Source organism: Myotis myotis, unplaced genomic scaffold, assembly GCF_014108235.1.
Source record: "Myotis myotis isolate mMyoMyo1 unplaced genomic scaffold, mMyoMyo1.p scaffold_m19_p_2, whole genome shotgun sequence".
Taxonomy (NCBI): domain Eukaryota; kingdom Metazoa; phylum Chordata; class Mammalia; order Chiroptera; family Vespertilionidae; genus Myotis; species Myotis myotis.
The window spans coordinates 85,317,379-85,338,341 of NW_023416324.1; the positions used below are offsets into that span (position 1 = coordinate 85,317,379).

General features: G+C 42.5%; 2 protein-coding genes across 9 annotated transcripts in view; one reads left to right on the top strand and one right to left on the bottom strand.

Moving 5' to 3' along the window:
* Positions 1-8,039, top strand: part of MAK (male germ cell associated kinase) — a 55,401-nt gene extending 47,362 nt beyond the window's left edge. For 4 of the 7 annotated variants that reach the window (XM_036351950.1, XM_036351945.1, XM_036351946.1 and 1 more), the window contains 2 exons: positions 1,925-2,044; positions 6,544-8,039. In XM_036351950.1, the coding sequence (XP_036207843.1) occupies positions 1,925-2,044; positions 6,544-6,695 (272 nt within the window). In that variant the 3' untranslated portion in view covers positions 6,696-8,039. Of the gene's footprint in view, positions 1-1,924; positions 2,045-3,587; positions 3,744-6,543 lie in introns of all 7 variants that reach the window. The other 3 variants (XM_036351947.1, XM_036351948.1, XR_004974334.1) reach the window with 2 other exon arrangements.
* A 5,956-nt stretch (positions 8,040-13,995) lies between these two features.
* Positions 13,996-20,963, bottom strand: LOC118676908 (transmembrane protein 14C). 2 transcript variants are annotated; one of them, XM_036351566.1, is made up of 6 exons: positions 20,851-20,963; positions 19,791-19,858; positions 19,386-19,462; positions 18,065-18,166; positions 15,409-15,496; positions 13,996-14,486 (listed from the first exon to the last, which is right to left on the bottom strand). In XM_036351566.1, the coding sequence occupies exons 2-6, from the start codon at positions 19,811-19,813 to the stop codon at positions 14,435-14,437; spliced, it is 342 nt and encodes a 113-aa protein (XP_036207459.1). In that variant the 5' UTR covers positions 19,814-19,858; positions 20,851-20,963; the 3' UTR covers positions 13,996-14,434. The 2 variants fall into 2 exon arrangements, with proteins under 2 accessions (XP_036207459.1, XP_036207460.1); XM_036351567.1 differs by lacking the exon at positions 20,851-20,963 and adding an exon at positions 20,593-20,828.

Below are 20,963 nucleotides of genomic sequence, written 5' to 3' on the forward strand. Positions count from 1 at the left end.
TATAGCCATTCCTAGGATTTTTGTCAAACAGTGTTTAATAAGTGTTTGCTCTGGTGATGAGGATAAGAGCAAGAGAGATGTTCTGAAGTTGCTACTAAATGTGACCACTGCCTTGAACTTCCTTTCAAAAAGCCTTTTGAAGTGATTTAAAATGAGTACTGGAGAGAAAAGAAGGGTCCAATAAGACTGCGGTGCTTATGCCAAATTCAGTATTGTTAAAAATTGTATCAACTGATTTTACTGTGTAAAATCCTTTAGGGTCTGAGAAGTAGCATTGTTTTTTGACATTTGTTGGTTCAAGAGCAAACACTTATTGCGAGCCTACTGTGCACTGCCCCGTGGCAGACATCAGGGACACGGAAGGTCGGAGTCCAGACCGGTGAACAGATCACACCATGTAAAGCGTGCTCCCGTGGTAGTACCACATGAACAGGTCTCTGAAGCCCCCAAAGCTGTGAGCGCCGTCTCACCTCTCCTCTGCCAGGTCTCCTCTCCTGCACGGCTATGCTCCTTAAAAGAGCAGCTGTGTTCATTTTTCCTCATATTCCCAGGTTGCTCAGCTCCCTGGAGTTTTTACCCTCAGGCTTCTGCAGCAGCTCCCGCTAGGTCCTGCCATTATCCTGGTGGCCAGATCCACTGGGCAGTGCTGCCCCTCCAGACCTCTGCACCTCGTCTGTAACTCCTGTCTTCACACGCTGTGTTCTCTTGAATTTTTAGAACCTGCTCTTCCTACCATCTACCTTTTTATTCTCTCTCCTCCACCGGGTCCCTTCCTTCCCCAATGCTGGTGCTCCCTGGGGTTCTACCCTGGGTCTTGGCTCGTCTTGCAATCCTTCTGACTCTTCCAGGCCCACAGCCCCAGGACCGCCTTACCTGGTCACTCCAAACCTCCCACCTGCTCCATCTCTGTGACTTGAATACCCCACAGGCCCCGTATCTTCCCTAACACCTGATTCTCTTCATATTGTTGGCCTTAGTCACCGACATGTCAGACATTTATATTTCTCTCTTCCCCTTCCACCCTATACACCCACTCAGTTGCCTCTCCGTCCCCTCTGACTGCGTTAATTCAGACCTTCATAACCTCCCCTTCAGTTCTAGCAGTGCCTTCCTAACTGGTCTCCTGCCTTAGATTTTCCCCATTCAACCCATCCCTGTGCTGCCCCTCGATTGGTCATTCACTAATAGTGATGATGATGAGGAGGAGGACAGCTGACACTTGCTGAACACAGATTCTGTGCTCAGTGTTTTGCATGCATCTCATTCAGTCCCTACAACAACCCTGAGAATAGTTCACTATCACAGAGATTTTACGAAATGAAGAGGAGCACAGGGCACCGCAGGGAGGGGGCTTCTGGCCGGAGACATCCCCATGTTAAAAACTGGAGCCTAAAAACCTGGTATGTTCAGGGGAACTCAGCCTCTGGTTAAGATTTTAGCTTGAGCCGAAACCGGTTTGGCTCAGTGGATAGAGCGTCAGCCTGCGGACTGAGAGGTCCCAGGTTCGATTCCGGTCAAGGGCATGTACCTGGGTTGCGGGCACATCCCCAGTAGGAGATGTGCAGGAGGCAGCTGATCGATGATTCTCTCTCATCGATGTTTCTAACTCTCTATCTCTCTCCCTTCCTCTCTGTAAAAAAAATCAATAAAATATATTAAAAAAAAAAAAAAGATTTTAGCTTGGTCACTTGTCAGCTGCGAGAACTTCGGCGAAGTCTAAGAGCCGCGGGTGTGGATAATATGCATCTAAGAGGGTTGTTATATGGACTGAATAGGAATATGTTAAACCATAGAGCTGTGCCTGGAATCTAGCAGATGCTCAAAGATAGACTGTAGAATTAGTAGGGGTAGTATTCAAAGTTACTCTCTCTGGTGCTGTAAAATATTCACCTTCTGACAGTGAAACTTTATGACACATCACTAGGAAATCCTGGAAGTTACGCTACTTATGGTCAGTCAGGATACGTTCCTTCCTTTCTCAAGAAAGAAGTGGGGTCAGCTGGCCAGAGGATACACTTAGCGCCTCTCAGCACAGCGGCTCCAGGTAAGAACGGCTTCAGGTGTGTGTGTGAGGGTTATGCTCAGACACGAGCTTTTCAATGTTCCCGCCGTCACTTTTCCCAAGTGAAGACGTTTAGTCTGGTCTCACCTTATTAACAACAGTTTTAATTGTTCTTGGCAAAATGTCCTGTTTTTCTCCCAAAGCTGTGGTTTGAGCGTCCAGTACATAAGAGCTCCCTCTAATTAAGTGGTTACTCAGCCAGATGCACAGACTGTACCAGGCAGCCCTCATAAGGACCTGGTGGCAGATCTTTCACAGACCAGGGAATTGACATTAAGTAATTCACCTGAGGTCACACAGCTTGTAACTGGTGGAGCCGGATAGAAACTGTCTGATTCCAAAGAGTGTGCTGTGCTGCATCATGAGACGTGAGAAGATGCATTTTTCAGAGCCGCCCGCCCAGGGCCAGGCAGCGTGGAAGCTTAATGAATGCCGAGCGTCTGTTACGTATCCGTTCACAGGCCTCCTCTGTGGTCCCATTTGGAGCACGGAACTGAACTGTGGCAGAGCTTTCAGTGGCTTTCGCTTTGCGGGTGGCGAGAGGGTGTGTCCCTCCAGCCTGCGGTGTATGACTTGCCAGGCCGCCCGCTCTGCGGTGGTGTGGCATGTGACAGCCACAGTCAGGGATCGCTCATGAAATTGGGGTGATGATTTTGTACTGCGCTGACCAGATTTGACTAGGAATGTTCTCTAAATTATGGTCATCTAAAGTAGATATCCGATTTAAAGCACCTAAAATAAACACTCAGGTGGATAATCAGAAGTTTGGTAAGATACTAGTTGTAGTTTAGTTTAAAAGTTGACTCCAAAAGTATTCTCACATCCTATCCTAACCAGGATCTTACATGAAAACTCCAGTAGGAGTTGCCAATCTTAAAAGTTTACACTATTGGAGCTAAAATTGTAAAAAGCATTGAACTTTTGTAATTTTTTATTTCTTATCACAGCTGCTTAAACAGTACTCGGTTACCTTAGCTGTGGAAAGAACTGCCTCATTACCTCTCTGCTGAAACAAAATATGTAAACATCTTATATAAAGCAATAATTTTTATGAAGCCTCAAATTTTTAAGCCAACCTATTAGCCATGGCTTAGTAGCAAATTTTTTTAAGGATATTTTTATTGATTTCAGAGAGGAAAGAAAGAAGCATATTAATGAGAGAATTATTATTCTGCTGCCTTTTGCATGCCACCTACTGGGAATTGAGCCCGAAACCTGGGCATGTACCCTGACCAGGAATCGAACCATGACCTCCTGGTTCACAGGTCAATGCTCAACCACTGAGCAACACTGGCCAGGCAGTAGCAATTTTTAATGTAAAAGCAAAAAGTCATAATGTTTCAATTTTGTTACCTGAGTACCTGCTTTTAGAGGGTGAAAATGGGTCTTTTTAAACATACTTTATAAGATATTGAAGAGCTTTTTATGAATTATTCTGTCAGATTAGCATGCATATTCCTGTTTTCATTTTTAAAGTAAATGCTTCCTCGTAACTTTTCATCTCTTCATTTACTCTGCTTATCAGATTTTCCTACAGGTGGTGATAGGAGGAAAGGGACAAAAAGAAGTAAATACTAATCATTCTCAAGTGGTCAGTGCAGATCCTTAGGAAACACTGTTCTGTAAGCTGTGTCCTCCAGCCCTCCCACCTGTGTCACAGTTTCCCCGGGAAAACAAACAGGTCATTACCATGTTTACTCAACTATTTCCCTCCTCTCTTAGTCTCCTTTTCTGCTGTTTCTCTTCCTTACTCTCAAATTTTGAGAGGAAAAAAAGTCAAATTTCTTTCTTCCTCCCATGTAATCTCTCATCACAAATCCTGCTAAAACCTCCTCACCCCCTGCCTTGACAGTAACACAGACTTGAGGGGTGACTTCTTTCATATAGAGCCGCCCTGTAGGGCCCTGTTCTAAGAGCTCTATATACATCAACTCATTTAACCCTCCCAATGACTCCGTTACAGAAGTTACTACAGGGTGGGGCAAAAGTAGGTTTATAGTCATGAGTACAAAAAGCACAGAATTTATTCTTATATTATTTATTCTTGTATTATTTTCCATACAAACAACTGTAAACCTACTTTCCCCTACCCTGTATGATCGCCATTTTAGAGGTTTTTTTTAATCTTGCTAAAAGTTATATAGTAGTGGCACTGGTTAAATCCTTGACTAGAGGCAGCCACCTTTTCCTTCAGCAGACATTGTGTACAGGAAGTGAAATGCCCTTAATAGGACACCTGCAGTTTTTAAAGTAAATGCACAGCAAGGATTAGGGGACTGACAGTGCCCCTGCTGGGAGGGGTGCCACGCAGAGCGTGGTCCAGCTAAGGCACAAGAAACATTTCTTGCCCTGTCGTGTGATCTGGCCTCCTTTGTCGGTGACTAGTTCTTGACCAAAGGTACTTGAGTCCTAAAACTATTACTTCTCAGAAAGGAATCCTAAATGTCAGCATTTGCCTTCTTGGCAAAATGATTCCTTTTTTGAAGGTTTTACAAATCTCCGCCTGGACACAGTTTCCTTCAAATGCATTGAGGACCCAACTTTGGCTGTCAGGACCTGGGAAAAAGCTTGTCCAATTTTCACTCCCCAACCCCTGACTTCCCACCAATGTTAACTTAAGAATGGGTCCCCATTCCCCTTCTCTGAATCACCTGGGCTCATGGCCTCTCTTTCCCTCCTCCCTCCACTCCCATCCCCTCAACTCGCTCTCTCTGCTGGGGGTACCAGCTCGCTGAATGAACAGACTGATGCTCATCTGTGTTAGGGGTCCGAACTAAAGGGCTGGCCCGGACACCAGGATGTATTTAACTGCCTTCTAGATACCTTGTCCCTGCCTTTGTGAGGTCGCTTTTATTGGCTTCGCCTGTGAGGATTTTAAAAACGAGTTAAGAGTAGGATGAAATGATCTGTCCAACCACCAAGGGGAGGGCTCTTGGACTCTCTGTCCCAACCAGTCTACACAACAGACAGTGATTGTCACCAGGGTGGTTCCTCACTTAATGTTTTGTTCCCTTTAAACTGTTAGCAGCACATCAGGACCCACATGCTCCCATAAGTTCCTCCTACATTCCCAGTGTTACAGTGAAATGAAGAAAAACCAGAGACACCACACAGGTAGAGCATACCTATTTATGTTAGGTATACAAAATGGTCAGACTCTCTTCAAAATTAACTCAGAGTTTAATCCAAAATGACAGCAGCCACACAGTGTGAAAAGATATTTAAATCCCAAATGGAAAGATCAAACAACCCTCCTTAGAGAGAATACCTGACACCTACCTAGCTTGCAGTTTGAAGTGAGGGGGTGAAGGAGGGACTGAAGATACTGAAGTTTCTGTAAAGCAGGGGTCCTCAAACTACGGCCCGCGGGCCACATGCAAATACAAATATTGTATTTGTTCCTGTTTTGTTTTTTTACTTCAAAATAAGATATGTGCAGTGCGCATAGGAATTTGTTCATAGTTTTTTTTAAACTATAGTCCAGCCCTCCAACGGTCTGAGGGACAGTGAACTGGCCCCCTGTTTAAAAAGTTTGAGGACCCCTGCTGTAAAGTGACTTACTGCTTTGTCATTTGAGATATTCAAGCAATTTTAACAAATTGTTCAGATAACAAATATTCAACAATATAAAATTTCACTCAGCCAAATGTATAACAAACCTTGTGATGAAAGGTTTGGAATCCTAGGAATGGCTCACCTTCTAGAGGGATTCTGTTATCATCCATCCTTTTGCCAATAAAAAATTAAGTTTGACTCTAAAAACCACATTTTAATGTTTAAAAAGAAATCTACTTTAGCTGCACAAAGCCAGTACTTTACAGGATTTACAATTCTGAATACATTTTCTGTCATACTGTGTTTGAAGATTTCTTAGATGTTACCACAATGCAATTTTATGAAGCCACTAACACTATGCATACTGCTCATTGAACTTGAACTTGGTCATCTTAGTTGGGTGTTCCCTATCTAAACGTGATGGGCAGTCGCATCTCAAGTCAGAAAGAGCAGCAGTATCAGAACTGTAAACCAGGAGAAATAGCTCTGAAGCTACTGAAAATTCCAACTGGTGTCAACAAAATACTACACTAGAATTTCTAGTTTTAATATTTAAAAAAACCCTTAGAGACCACCAAATTAATCTTTTAACAATAAATTCAGCCATAGCTGGCTTGGCTCAGTGGATAGAGCATCGACCTGCCGCCTGAAAGGTCGTGGGTTTGATTCCGGTCAAGGGTACATGCCTGGGTTGTGGGCTCGATCCCCAGTAGGGGGCATGCAGGAGGCAGCCGATCAATGATTCTCTCTCATCATTGGTGTTTCCATCTCTCTCTCCCTCTCCCTTCCTCTCTGAAATCAATAAAAATATATATTTTTTAAAAAGATAAATTCAAAATTTCCCCACAAAATGAGAGGATGATTGCTTTATTTTGAATTTAATTATCAAATAAAACATTCTAATTTCTGATTCTGATTTCTTTCAGAATATACCTGGAACACAACTGGTCGGGGGCAATTTTCAGGACCTACTTACAATCCTACAGCCAAGAACATCAATATTGTGAACCGTGCACAGCCAGTTCCCTCAGTGCATGGGAGGACAGACTGGGTGGCCAAGTACGGAGGCCACCGGTAGGAGCCTGCTGTGAAGCCCCATAGCACTGCCCCAGAGTCCTCTGACCCTGGGAAGTGTCTACAGATGTCTACTTCTACTGACTTCTGGAAGAACTATGTAATAGTGGTACTTTGAAGAGCAAAATTCATCTCCTATTTTCTTTCCTAAAAATGAAATGCATTTTCTTGGCTTTGTTGCCCATATATGGGTAGGACTGATATATGGGTAGGACTTTACAAAGTATTGAATAAACTATTTGCCAAAGTATCAAGTACTTGATATACAAATTAATAGATACTAAGTACGAGAAGCTTTTTTAAAAATGCATCCAGAAGTGTTTAGTTTTCGTGTGTTGTCCATTTGCCTAAACTACTTAATATTTCATCCTTTGGCCTCAGAGGTTTTTGTGTTTTTGTTTTTTATAGCAATCAGGTAGTGTTGTGGGCTGTCACTTATAGTTCTTACTTGGCCAAGGCTCTACTCCACCTCTTCAACAATGGCAGGAACATGTAACTTATCATTTGTTTGTCTACTTTGAAATTACAGAAGCAATGATAATGCCAATCTTGAGCAGCATGTATTTCTTAGAAATAAATTTATCTTTAACATAGAGATTTCAAAATTATGCCATCTGATTTTAGTGGGAAAAGAGCCTATTGTTTAATTTTGACCAATACAATTGCTATGAATTCGTAGTAACTATCAAACCCAATGGCTTGATGACTCCCAAATGAACCAAGTCAAGGTTCTCCCATGTTCACGTCAAGAAAGTTCGTAAAACTGTGATGTGTGTTCATCAGACTTTCAAAATATGTTTGTTTCTGTGTTCCTATTGGACATAAGGGTGATAGGATGTCAGCTGGTTCCCCAAAGAAAACTCACTGCTGATCATTGACTCAGCACTAACTCAGAGCAAATGCATTCAGCTGCTGCTATAGCAGTGATTTCACTTAGTCCATTTTTTGTCTTAGTTTTATTTCTAAATTGGTTTTTAAAATAGACATTTTGAACTTATGACAACTTTATTTAAACCTGCCATTTTATGGACTGGATATTAGTACTGTATATTCTTTTAAAAGAGTCATGTTATCAACTGCTAATAATTTTATGACTTTGTAGTAAATGTTAACATAATCTATATCATCTTGTGAACATTATCCAAAGGCACATTATAGTAATAATACGGTATTTTTATACAGAAGACTCAGCTCTCCTTGTTGAAAAATATTAAAATCTAAAGAATAATTTATGTTGGTGGTAATGGTTATATATATTTGTACAGTTTTAATTACTGTCTCAAAGCTAAAAAATTATTTTGCTGAGACTGTTTAAACTCTTAAAAGATATTAAAATTAATATGATTAACTAGTGTCTTTTCTTTACATTTTTAAACTTTATACTTATATTTTGAGGCTTATTTAATGTTATAATTAGTTAGCTGTGAGGTTGGGGTGTTTTTTTTTTTTAGCAGTTTTAAGTTTATAAAAAAATTGATTGGAAAGTACAGTTTCCATATATACTCCCTCATCACCCCCTCCTCAAATTTCCCCTATTAACATCTTGCATTAGTATGTGACATTTGTTATAACTGATGAACCAATATTGATACATTATTAACTAAAGCCCATAGCTTACATTAGGGTGAATGCTTTGTGTGGTATATTCTATGGGTTTTGACAAAAATGTATAATGACATGTATCCATCATTATAGTACTATACAGAACAGTTTCACTGCCCTAAAAATCCCTGGTGCTCTACCCATCATCCTTCCCCCCGCCCCCACCCCAACTCAAACCTCTGGCAACCACTGATCCTTTTATTTGTCTTTATAGTTTCTCTTTATCCACAATACCATGTAGTTGGCTTCTTTCACTTAATATACATTTAAGTTTCCTCCATGTCTTTTCTTGGCTTGATATCTCATTTCTGTTTATCACTAAATAATAGTCCACTGTTCCCCAATAGCACGCTGCAATCAAGAGTGATCATGGGACTCACCTGTACAAAGAGGAGGTCACAGCCAAAGAGGCTTTAAAAAATTTTCAAAAGACCCCTTTCCTGCCCTAAATAACAGCCCCGCCACCCCCAACCCCAATCTCTTCGGGAGACAGATCTGGCCAATAGAGACACTCTGTTTTCTCTCTCATTTACGTTTCATGATACCTAGAAAACTACTGTTTCTTCCTTTTTCAGAGGAGGGAATGAAGACTAAGAGATTTCAGTGGGCAGCAAAGCTGGAAGTTGAGCCCAGATAGTCTTACTATTAGAACCTTTCTTCTCAAACACTATTACATTACGACAGAACTATTAATTGGGGAAAGCAACACAGATAATACACAAGAGCAAAGATGAAATCTAATAATCTAAAAGCAAAGGTTAGAGTATGAGACCATGGCTGGGAGGAGGGGCCTAGGGTAGCCAGGGCGTCAGAATGGTCAGCATTGCTCTCCAAGCTGGATGCACACATAATTGTGTTGAATACGTGTGTTATTATCTGAGGGTCTAGTCTAGTGGAACAGGAATAAACAAGGAAAAGCAGAATAAGAAAAGCATCTATATGAATAACTGTATGCCAACAAATTAGACAACCTAGACAGAATGGATAAATTCCTGGAAACATGTCTAGACACCTTCCAAGACTAAATCAGAAAGAAATAGAAAATCTAAACAGACCAATAATGAATACGAAGGCTAAGTAATCAAAACCTTCCCAAAAGAAAAGTCAAAATAAAAAATGAAAGACGCCCCTTAGAAATGAACAATGATAAACCTCTATATTAAAACTTGTCAAATTCAGCCAGACTAGATCTGAGGAAAAGTATACACTTGATCCACTTATAAAAAAAAATCAAGGAACACTGAAAATATGCTGAATTTGACCAGTTAGCTTACAAAATTAGAAAAAATAGCAATAACTTAAAAAAGAATTACTAGTAAAGATAAAAGTATAAAATAAGAAATAAGAGAGTGTGTGCCTGATCTCCTGGGCCTGGCGCTAGGAAAAGCAGACCCTGGTGCATGCACATCTTGGTCCTTCGCAGACACCCAGCCCAGCAGAGGGAGCCACAAGCTGTGACTTGCTGATTGCTCCAAGCAGGGTACTCAGGGCCAGACAGAAACAGCATCTGACATCGTGCTGCACTAGAGATTAAAAGTCTTAGCAGATCTACCTAATATACAGACACAAACCCAAACAGGCAGCCAAAACGGGGAGACCAAAAAACACCTCCCAAAGTAAAGAACAAGAGAAGAAGAGATAAATGGAGATAAGAAATTTATCAGGTACAGAGTTCAGAATAATGATGACAAAGATACTCAATAGCATGAGAAAAGATATAGTAATTATGAAGAATGACATAGCATTAATAAAGAACACAGGCCTGGCCAGCATGGCTCAGTGGTTGAGTGTTGACCTATGAACCAGGAGGTTGTAGTTCGTTCGATTACCAGTCAGGGGACATGCCCAGGTTTCGGGCTCGATCCCCAGTGTGGTGCATGCAGGAGGCAGCCAATCAGTGATTCTCTCCCATCATTGATGATTCTATCTCTCTCTCCCACTCTGATATCAATAAATATATGTTTTTTTAATCAATGATGTGAACGAATCAAAATTATAGCTATGTTTGTCACATTGGCAAAAAATACATTTTCTGGTGTGCTGCAGAATTTTAGTAATTCGTTTATGTGTGCCATGAGATGAAAAGGGCTGGAAATCACTGCCCTAAACAGAATTTACCACTCCTTGTTTGGTGCCCCGTGGTAATGTATATTTGTCTCTGTTATGCATTTATTTCTACATTGCCTTTGTTTAGATGTCAGTCTTCTCCACTAGATTCCATGAATGCAAGCTATGTTGGTCTTTTCCTTCTAGGACCCAGCACAACCTTAGGACAGTAAGTACTCAGGACACATTGCTGAGGAAGAGAGGAGGCACTTGGCAAGGGCACTGTCAGGGCTGCCTGGCAATGAAGGCCCCCCCCCCCCCGCCGCCCCCGCCAGCCCCCTGCCTCACCACCCCAGTCTGTGAGCAATCTTGGAACTGTCAGAACTGACCAGTGGTTACCTACTTTAGATCTCCACTAATCCCACCTTCAGGGAATCTTGTCAGTCTAATGTCAGAGTCCCTTCCCTAGAACAGAAGGCCAAAGCTGATGCCCTCTGGAAACACTCCAGCCATATGAAAAACCAGGGCAACATCATGATTCAAAATATCTGTGGAAGCCAGGAAGGATGGTAGCTTTAGATGTCTATGGTCTTCTGATGCTTATATCATCACAATACAAGTCCCCTTAATTGTCAACAGCCAAGGATTAGTGTGTGTGCGCACACATACATGCACATGTCACAGGCATACATACACATGTGGCTGGGTTTGGAGGATATAAAATATTGACAAGGATTATTAAATACATTTAACTATTGTTAATATAAAAAAAATATTGAAACCTGTGAAGAATTTTTGTGAGTTTATTTGAGCCAAACTGTCAACATATGCCGGGAAGCAGAACCTCAACAAATTGAGATAATGCTCTGGAGAATGGCGGGTTACATATATATTTATACATTGCAATTAAAGGAAGGGACTAGTTGGGTTACATGAAATCCACTGGTGATAGACTAGAGAGGCAGGAGAAAGCAAACCGGGGCGGAGGGTGGAGGTGGGGGGAGAAATGAGGGGGCGGGGAGGGAAACCCCTGGGATTGGATAAAAAGTAAAATGATAGACACATACTCAGGTGCGTGCAGAAACACTTAACATGATAATCATGAAGGAATTTGTGGTATCTGTCCTGGCGCCCAGCATATTAGGTTGTGCCCAAAGGGGTCCAGAAAAAGGGAAGTTATAAGTTACCCAGACATTTCAAGGGTATGTTATTATAGATGCAAAAAGACAGATAGGCTCAGTTAAGATAAAGGCTGACCTTGTCAATGAAGATACCAGCCTAGGACGTAACTACCCACCATAAATGCTTTTAATTAAAGTTTAATTTCAGACCATCCTTTATGGTTACTTTAGGTCTCTGAGTTTGCAAGACTGCCATGCTGGCCTCCCCTGAGCTTGTCAGGTTAGCATGTGCCCCCTTTCCTCCACACTATAATGTTTTAAGTAGCTACCATGACAACCACCCAAGAGCCCTTAGAACCCAAAATAAGTCTTTCTGATGAATATAGAATGAGTATTGCTTTTAATTTAATGTATTTTTATTGATTTCAGAGAGGAAGGGAGAGGGAGAGAGAGGTAGAAACATCAATGATGAGAGAATCATTGATCGGCTCAAGCCCACAACCTGGGCATGTGCCCTGACCGGGAATCGAACTATGACCTCCTGATTCCTAGGTCAACACTCAACCACTCAGCCATGCTGGCCAGGCAAGTATTGCTTTTTTATTTAGAACACTCTTTTGCTGTACCTCAGCCCTTATAATTCATTTGATTCAAATATTTGGGGAGTAGCAACTCATAACTGATATTCACTTCTACCTGGCCCTCACACAACAGGGTTTTGGGAAATGAGCATAATGATGAAGGTTTGCTCTGGAAACATACACTATACACAGACAGCTATTCTCTGCTCAAGACCCAGGCCACCTGTGGGTGCTCCGACCTTTGTAACATTCTCTAACTATACCAATTGTTTCTTTTCTCCCAAACACATTTTCTTAAAAATCAATTTTTAAAATATCAAAAATATAATAAAATGTCTGCCTACTTGGTTTGCTTTGTCCATTTTCCTTAGATTATACAGGACTGATGTGTAGAAGACCATGATAACAGGATTTACCAGGGCATGAAATCATACCACATATCAGTGAACTATTTGTAAATGTTTCTGTCATTATTATTTAAACCAGGGGTGGGAAATGTCTAACCTGCGGGCCAGATAAGACCGGGAAATCATTTGGTCTGGCCCTGTCAAGGTATTAGAGGTGAGTTAATTAAATGTTGTCCAAATATAGCAGGTTAATTTTTAAGTTGATAATTTCGTATAGCCTGCAAATCTATACTAATAAAAGGATAATGTGCTAATTAGACCAGATAGACCAGACATCTTCTGGACGTCCTTCCAGACAAAGCCACAGTGACAGGGGAAAAGGCAGAGGTGGTTAGGGGCGATCAGGCAGGCAGGCAGAGCAGTTAGGGGCAATCAGGCCGGCAGGGGAGCGCGGTTAGGGGCATCAGGCAGGCAAGCAGGTTGAGCAGTTAGGAGCCAGCGGTCCCGGATTGCAAGGGGGATGTCCGACTGCCGGTTTAGGCCTGATCCTATAGGGCCTAAACTGGCAGTAGGACATCCCCCCCCAGATTGGAGAGGGTGCAGGACAGGCTAAGGGACCACCCCCCCACCCACCCCATGCACGAATTTCATGCACTGGGCCTCTAGTGATGTTATAAATATCCAAATGGCCCTTGGCAGAAAAAAAGTTCCCCATGAACTTAGTATAATTATATGATAAAATATAATCACAGACTACACCAGGAACTATGGGGGAAAAAATTTTAAGTGTTTGCAAGTATGTGACATCAGGCACTAATCCTTTCATTGTCTAGTTATTAACAGCAGTATGCGAGAAAAAGAACTGGGGTCTCAGCAGACCAAAGCTCAGTGAGTCATTGCTGAGATGGGGCTGTCCAAAAACCTTATTTTGATCCTGGGTGCATTAACAGAAATGCATGGTCTAAAATACAGTGCTCTTGTCACACCCCTTGTGTACAGCCCTGGGCACTATACTGTAAGGAGGGGCCCTGGCAGACATGTCACATAAAACAAGGAAGAGAAAACTAGGACACCTTTCAAGGAGCTTAAGCAAATGCATAAAATTAACAGGTGACTAAATTATACTCTAAATCCAACCAATACCAGTCAGGTTGGAGGTAAGTAGCAAATATCCCCTCCTCTTTAAAGAGAGAGAAACTAAAATAAGGAGTCCGGAGTGAGTTAATTCTCAATGCTGAAAAAAAAAAGTGAACTGAAGATGTGTCAGTATACAGTTAGTGTGTCCAAAGCAGAGACCCACCTAGGTAATTCAAGTTCCGGATAGGTCTTTTAGTTTCACATTTATAGATTAACTAGTTAACCAAAATTTCATTTTCTCTCTTGTTTACACAGCCCTAATCTTAGAAATTCTTACTACAGGTCATCTTTAAAACCAGCTTCAAAGAAATCTATAATCAAATAATAACTTTCCTTGGTCCTTCAATTTTTTAAAACGGTAACCCCTAAATAAGATATTTTTAAAATTTTCATTTTCCTCTATCTTCCTACTATTCACATCTCACTTTATGTTCCAGGCAGCTCTGGCAATGAAGACACCATAGAAAATATTATTTATAGTAAATTTTATTTTCACTGATATTTCATTTAACATAATTTCAAAGTTAGGTCTGTGCTCTAAGATGAACAAAAGAACAGATACACAGTTTCTCTAAGTAGGGTATGGGCTTTCAGGGCCCCCAATGTTGACACCTAACATTTACCCCTTGAGATTTATGTAAAAATACAAAAAGAAGAAATAATGTCAACATACAAGAATCAAATTATATGAGGGTACTATAACAATAAGCATTTATGTTGTAGGATACCCACCTCTTTAGGGCTGTAATAATAATGATTAATATTTTCCCCTGCAGAGATCAGTATCTTTTTTTTTTTTTAAGTAAAATGTCAGTATATGTGAAAATGTTGCATTTATTTCTCATAATAGACTAAAAATAGTGGAAGTTCTTAAATTCTTCATGAGTCCAAGCTGGGACATGACTATGACTAATGGGGTTTGCTGAACACACTAATTCCAAGTTTGGCGACCATCAGCAAACTGTTAAGAAACAACAACACAAAGCAAAAATGTCAGGTAAAGAACAGAACAGGCACTTACTCTTTTTTTAAAGGATAGGATTCTGCGGGTCTCTCACCACATAGTGAGCAGGTGCCAAGCAGGCAGAGATGGGACTTCCATCCCTGGGGGCACCAAAGAAAAACATGCCGCGGGGCAGTCTTGTGCTGAGGCCTTAAAACAGTACGTACAGCTGGCCATCCTGATCTCACTGCCAATAATTCAGAGATGAAAAAACTGGAGGCCGGGGAAACCCAGGCCTCCCCACGATCACAGAACTAGCTAATGGTGGATCTGCAGCCTCCTAGTTTATTCCTCTCGACCTCAGTCTGCTCTGACTACAAAACATTTTGCTTGACAGCATTATAACTACAACCAAAATCATAGCTGTAAAGTAAGTATTCCTTTTCCAAAACAGAGTTTTAAAAATTCCCCTATCTTCAGTGTCTCTTTACTATGCTTAGGACTACATTAAAAAAAAAAATCTGGTTTGGATTTTATAATCAGTTAATTAGAAAACATGAATCAATAAAAATTTCCTTTTAGCGAAATTTTGTATAATAAAGGGCATCCAAACAACTAAGAAATATGAACCCACACTGAATGAGCAGCCGTTATAGCTTAGCACTGAGGCTTCTCCCTCTGTAGGGAGGAGCCAGGATGGACCAGAGAGCAAATGTGAAAGCAAAACTATTTCCATAGTGAATGAATATATTCCACTTTTTCACTTTGCCATTAAATCAGCTATTTTTGCAGCTTCTCCTATTTGTGCATAAATTAGATCATTTTAGTTGATGCCCAGCATCAGGTATATTGAAACAAGTAAATCTGAGGGTGTATAAAGCATTATGAGCATTAAACTAAAATCTATGTGGGTAAAGAACAGCAACAGAACAGAAAGTACCTGGCACCTGCAATTAAGCCCGCAGGCATAAATTTTCCAGAGTGGTAGAATCTCATTCCCATAATGCCAGCCAAGGTTCCAGATGTAACTGATGGGAAAGAAAAAGAGGCAAAGATCACCACATCTTGTATTGGGGAGAACTAAAATAAGTGACCAAAGTCCCACCCTTCTTTCAAGGGCCACACCTCATCTCAGACCTCTCATTACCCACGTCCTGGGAGACTAAGCACAAATACTAGATATAAGGCCCTCACAGTCCGGGCCCAGCCAATCTGTACCATGGAGAGCAAACTGCAGGGAAACTGGAGCATGTAGGGATATCAATTAAGAAACTTCCTCAGGAGTGCAGGGAAAAGAGAGGGATTCCTGGGATGAGGAGAGTGGCCATGGAGGTAGAGGAAATAATCTGGGACATGTGTACCAGGTAGTGTTGATACGACTTGCTGATGAGTTAGAACAGCCGTGGGCAAACTACGGCCGGCAGAATCCGGCCCGTTTGAAATGAATAAAACTAAAAAAAAAAAAAAAGACCGTACCCTTTTATGCAATGATGTTTACTTTGAATTTATATTAGTTCACACAAACACTCCATCCATGCTTTTGTTCCGGCCCTCCGGTCCAGTTTAAGAACCCATTGTGGCCCTCGAGTCAAAAAGTTTGCCCACCCCTGAGTTAGAATGACAGAGGGGAAGAGTGCAATCAACACCCGAATGGGGGAACACCAGAAGACACAATGTGTGTGAGCAAGTGAAGTCAGGCCTGGAGACATCTAGATTTCAAGCAGACAACTGTGCAAATATGAGTCAAGCGTGACCCTAACCAGTTTGCTCAGTGGAGAGAGCTTCGGCCTGCAGACTCAAGGGTCCCAGGTTTGATTCTGGTCAAGGGCACATGCATGCAAGGTTGTGGGCTCGATCCCCAGTAGGGGGCGTGCAGGGGCAGCCAATCAATGTTCTCTCTCATCATTGATGCTTTTATCTCTCTCTACTTCCCCCTTTCTCTCTGAAATCAATAAAAAAAATTTTTTTTAAAAGAGTCAAGCTTGGAGATAAATTTGTGAGTCATTTGTATATTGGTGGTAATTTAAGGCCTGGGCTTCAATGACATTGTCAAGCAAGAAAGTATAAAGAAAATTTTAAAAAGGCCCAGGCCTTAAGTTCTTTAATACCTAGTGGCAAAAAAAAGGGGGAGAGAGGTCAACAAAAGAGAACGAGAAAATAAAAAGGAAGACCCAGGAGAGTGAAAAATGGATTGGATTGGTACACTGTATTGAGAGCAGCTTACAGGCAAATAAAATGACTAATAAATACACACTGGATTTTGAAAAATACAGGTCACTGGCAGCCTCAGAGAGAGTTACGGATTTCCATGACAAAAGGTACAGAAATGGAGACTGAAGTGGATCAAGAATGTATGAGAGGTGTGGAAATGAAGACAGGAAGTATAACAACTTTTTCTAGAGAAGTTTCTGAAGGGGAAGGAGAATGGCAGCAACTGAAAAAGGAAGTAGGTTCACGAAAGGTCCTCTTTTTTTTAAAATGGGTGAGATGAGCACATCTGAATATCAATTTGAGGAATCCGCCTGCAACGTGGAATGCAAGTAAGAGATGGCATCAGTGACCGTGTAAAGTTCCAAGAAGGTATGGCAGAAGAAACCCAAAGCCGGGATGAAGGGATTGGCCTTGGAGAGGAGAGGAGTAGGGCCAGGGAAGGACTGGAGGTCAACGTCATGAAGCTCACAGTCCCCGTGTGATGACCGCTATTGTTTCTTCAATTAGACAATGAGGGTCATTTGCTAGAGTGATGTGGGATCACAAATGGGAAAGTAGGTCTGAAAGTCATTCTGGAGCTGGAGTGAGGGAGCTGTTAGGCAGAGCTGAGAGCTGGGCACCTCCTCCCTCCCCAGCACACCCCACACCAGCCATTGCTGCCATTGCTGCCTTCCCTCCCCAACCCAGGCAGATTTGTACAAACCACTCCGTTAACATGCTTGTTCTCCACCACACTTGTAAGGGAGTTAGAGCTGCATGTTCTCTCATACTATGGGTTTGTGGAGACACTGAGGAACCCACACTCCTACAGACTGTCAGACACATGGGTGGAGCTCAATAAAATGTACCAAAAGCCACCCTGATAAGAAGTAATCTTCCCTCCCCTGCACTCCTCACTGTCCGTGCTACTCACCGGGCATATCAACAGCCCCGCAGAGTCACTTTTTACGTACAGGCTCCTTGAAGGCAAGGCCTACGTCTTACATGGTTAGCTTACTGCCAAAGGGCTAATGATTTGAAAATGGGGAAAATGCAATATTGATAAAACTTAACCCAGACATGTGACCCTTTAGTGATGCTCAAACAGTCTTTAATGGGCAATCACAATGATTAAGAGACATATACTTGCCTTATACAAGTCTAATACTAACTTCACTGGGTAAATCTAAATTCATGAGGTATGAAAACCTTTCCACATTCTGTACATAAAAACAGAAACCAGCATAACCACCTCCCTCCCTCCCCATTTAAAAGCCTTCCTTAGACTGGGCAGAAGCAGTGAAACTGTCTTAAAGTGAGGAACCTGACACGTCACACCAAACTAGGGCCTGTGGTAGAGTATTCTGGATAGATAGCGGACTGGGGAGAGCATGAAGCTGACATACCTAGGAAAACCCAAATGTTCCTTGGATCCTGAGACAGCTGATAAGCACCCAGGCCTGCTAAGCCACCAAAGAGGAGCCCAGCAGCCAGGGATGGGACGCTACCTGGAGGAAAGCAAACACACGTCATATTGTGGTGTCAGGCACTCATTCATTGACAGAATCCACCAGCCTTCCCTTCCTGACAAAGGAAAATAGCAAAGAGAACTCCCAACACAGGTCACAACCAAGTTCTCAAGCATGAAAATGTTTTGGGGAGTTTGCTAAAGAGCTCAAGTAAAATTAGCAGAGAAGTAAGGCTCAGGTCATACCATACCGCACACCACACCAGAGCACTCCTCTCTCCTCTAGCAGGGAGGGTACTTTCGCTGAAGAAGAAAGGCTCCTACTCCGTATTAAAGCACCCATTTAAGAAACAAAAAATTATGGCAATTTGGGGTCCATTCATGTATTGCCTTCATGTTGTATTTTAAAAGAAAAAACCATGTATTTGTATTTGCAGTTTGCACCCCTGAAATCAATTCCATATCATGTTTGAATGCCATACATTTTACACATGTACTATCCATGCACACTGTATTTTTATGTGTGCACGTCTATCATCAGATCTTTTGTACACAGTGGCAGTATTGTAGCAGATGAGAAAATATGTTTGGTATCTCAGCAATTTTGCATTTTTCTGTCTCAAATAAAAACATTTTGATTTAAAAAAAAAAAAAGGAAGAAAGAAAGAAAGGAAAGGAAAGGAAATTAAGAAGGGCTCTTAAACAGGCCTGGTTAATCCGTCAAAGACTGGAACTGTCCATGGACAGAACCTTGGGGAAATCCCAAAAGGAGAAGGAAATGGTTAGTAAATTAAAAAATTATTTGGAGAGTAAGAATTCTGGTGTGTGTGTGTCAGGGTAGAAATATGTGGGCTGACACACCCCTGCCAAATTTAATAAGGAGACTTCAAAAATTGAGTATGTGAAGACTAGATGTTTCCTGCTACTTAAAGAAAAGAGCACAGAGATGGCACTCGGGGTCAAATGGTAGCTGATGATAATAACAATCTGCTACCACTCCTACCCAGCACCTTTAGACAAAGAGGCAAAAACAAGTGGTTCGATAAGAAGCCTGGCTTAGCTCAGCCAGATAACCCAAAGGCAAGTGCAGGGGCAGCCACTACAGGAACTGCTACAGGACTGACAGTAAGCCTGAACTCAAGCTAGAGGGCCTAAAGCAAACCTGATTCAAATAAGACTGTGCTTTGGGGGCCCTGGGGACTCACTCTTCACCAGGAACAATGTGAAGGTCCTAAGAGGTTAATCACTAGAAACCATACCTGCTTTGGCATAGCCAATGATTCCACCAGAAGCAACCAGTGCTGCATAGCCAAAGCCAATCCAATGTAAAGGCACTCTGGAAACAAGAATAAAACATCAGTGCCAACCATGTCTTATAAAAACAAAGACCCACAATCACAGACTGGGACTATAAGGTCTTCATTACAGAATAATGCTGTCACCGTAGAAATGAAAGCAAAGCCCAGAGGTTAGATGGCTAACCTAAACTCACACAACTAGTCAGTGGCAGAGACGGGACTCAAACCGTGACCTGCCTGTCCATCCTCCTGCACCCAGTTCTGCCCCAGCAGCCCACTGTGGGAGCCCTTTCCAGATGGGGACAAAAACGCGGTCTGAGAAGCTCCTGGCTACTCCCCCCTCTCGCCCCCCAACTGTGCACTTACAGTGGGCCGGAGTCCTTCTGCATTGTTCTCTCTCGCGCTGTCCAGGAAAGAGACTACACCGCGGGCACCTGCAAGGAGGGTCTGGGTCAGAGGTGGTTGCTAGCACAACTCAACAGGCAGGAAGGAGGGAGTCCGCGCTCCAGCTCCACCCTTAGCAGCTAAGAAGTAATGGGCAATTACCCAACCTCCCTAGAAGTCCGTTTCCTTCCCTGTCCCATGAGGATAACAATGACGCAACCGTACTGGGGCTGCTCTGGGCATTACTTGGCATAATAAGCAAAAGTGCTGAACCAATCACTTTGGTAATAACCTCAATTCTAATAACATAGGCCCACAGGAAACGGAACAAAATTCACTGGCCAGCTCTGCACGGGCTGTTAACCCTTTCAGCACTTAACCAAGTTATGTATTACCAAAACGGAAAGCTAATATCTTCTGTGCCCTTAGTTCAACTACTTTAAGTTGCCCCTTTCAGGGGGGAAGGAAGCTGCTTTTCTTTGCTCCAAGAATCAAACTATTCCAATATTTAATGTTTGTGAAACTTTTAAACGGTTATTTACTTTTGCTACCGACTCATAGTTCTTATGAGGTGGAGAGGGAGGATAAAATATAGGAAAACTCAAGTCATAATTACATTACATACACCCTTGTTAAAGCAACTCCTAATTTCTTAAAGAAACGCATCTGACATCCAGTGTGGCTAAGACCGAACGCAACACCCACCCCCGCTTCAGTCCACTCCGTGGGTCTAAAGGAGGGGCGTGGATCCCGCCCGTCATTACTCAAAGCGGCGCTGAGTTACCTAGGTTTTTAAGAAGAAGCAATAAAATCTCCAGGGAGCTAACCAGCACTACGCTATTTGCCTCAAGACCTCAGGCTTCCGCAAGACGCACAGCCTGTGGCATAGCCTGTGCTGGAGAAAGCAGAAAACGCGACCAGAAAAGCCACCGCGACGCAGCCCACAGCCCCGCCTGGCTCCAGCGGACGCGGAGCTCGGGCAGCAAAGCCCCTTACAAATCCCCCAAAGTCCCAATGGGTTCATAAGAGTAAGTCCAAGTACCCGACCGCCTGCCCAGAGGTTCGCGCCGGTGGAGGACGAGCGAGCCGTGGGCGGGGACTCCAGCGCCGGAAATGTCACCACCACGCGCGCTCGGCGTCGCGGAAGCAGGCGGG

What these genes read in the sequence shown, in the direction of transcription:
- LOC118676908 (XM_036351566.1), bottom strand. Translation starts at nt 19,813, where the DNA reads ATGCAGAAGGACTCCGGCCCACT. An exon ending in CAGAAGGACTCCGGCCCACT is followed by an intron (nt 19,463 to 19,790) that starts GTAAGTGCACAG and finishes TCTTGTTTCCAG; the next exon opens with AGTGCCTTTACATTGGATTG. An exon ending in CATTGGCTATGCCAAAGCAG is followed by an intron (nt 18,167 to 19,385) that starts GTATGGTTTCTA and finishes GCTTTCCTCCAG; the next exon opens with GTAGCGTCCCATCCCTGGCT.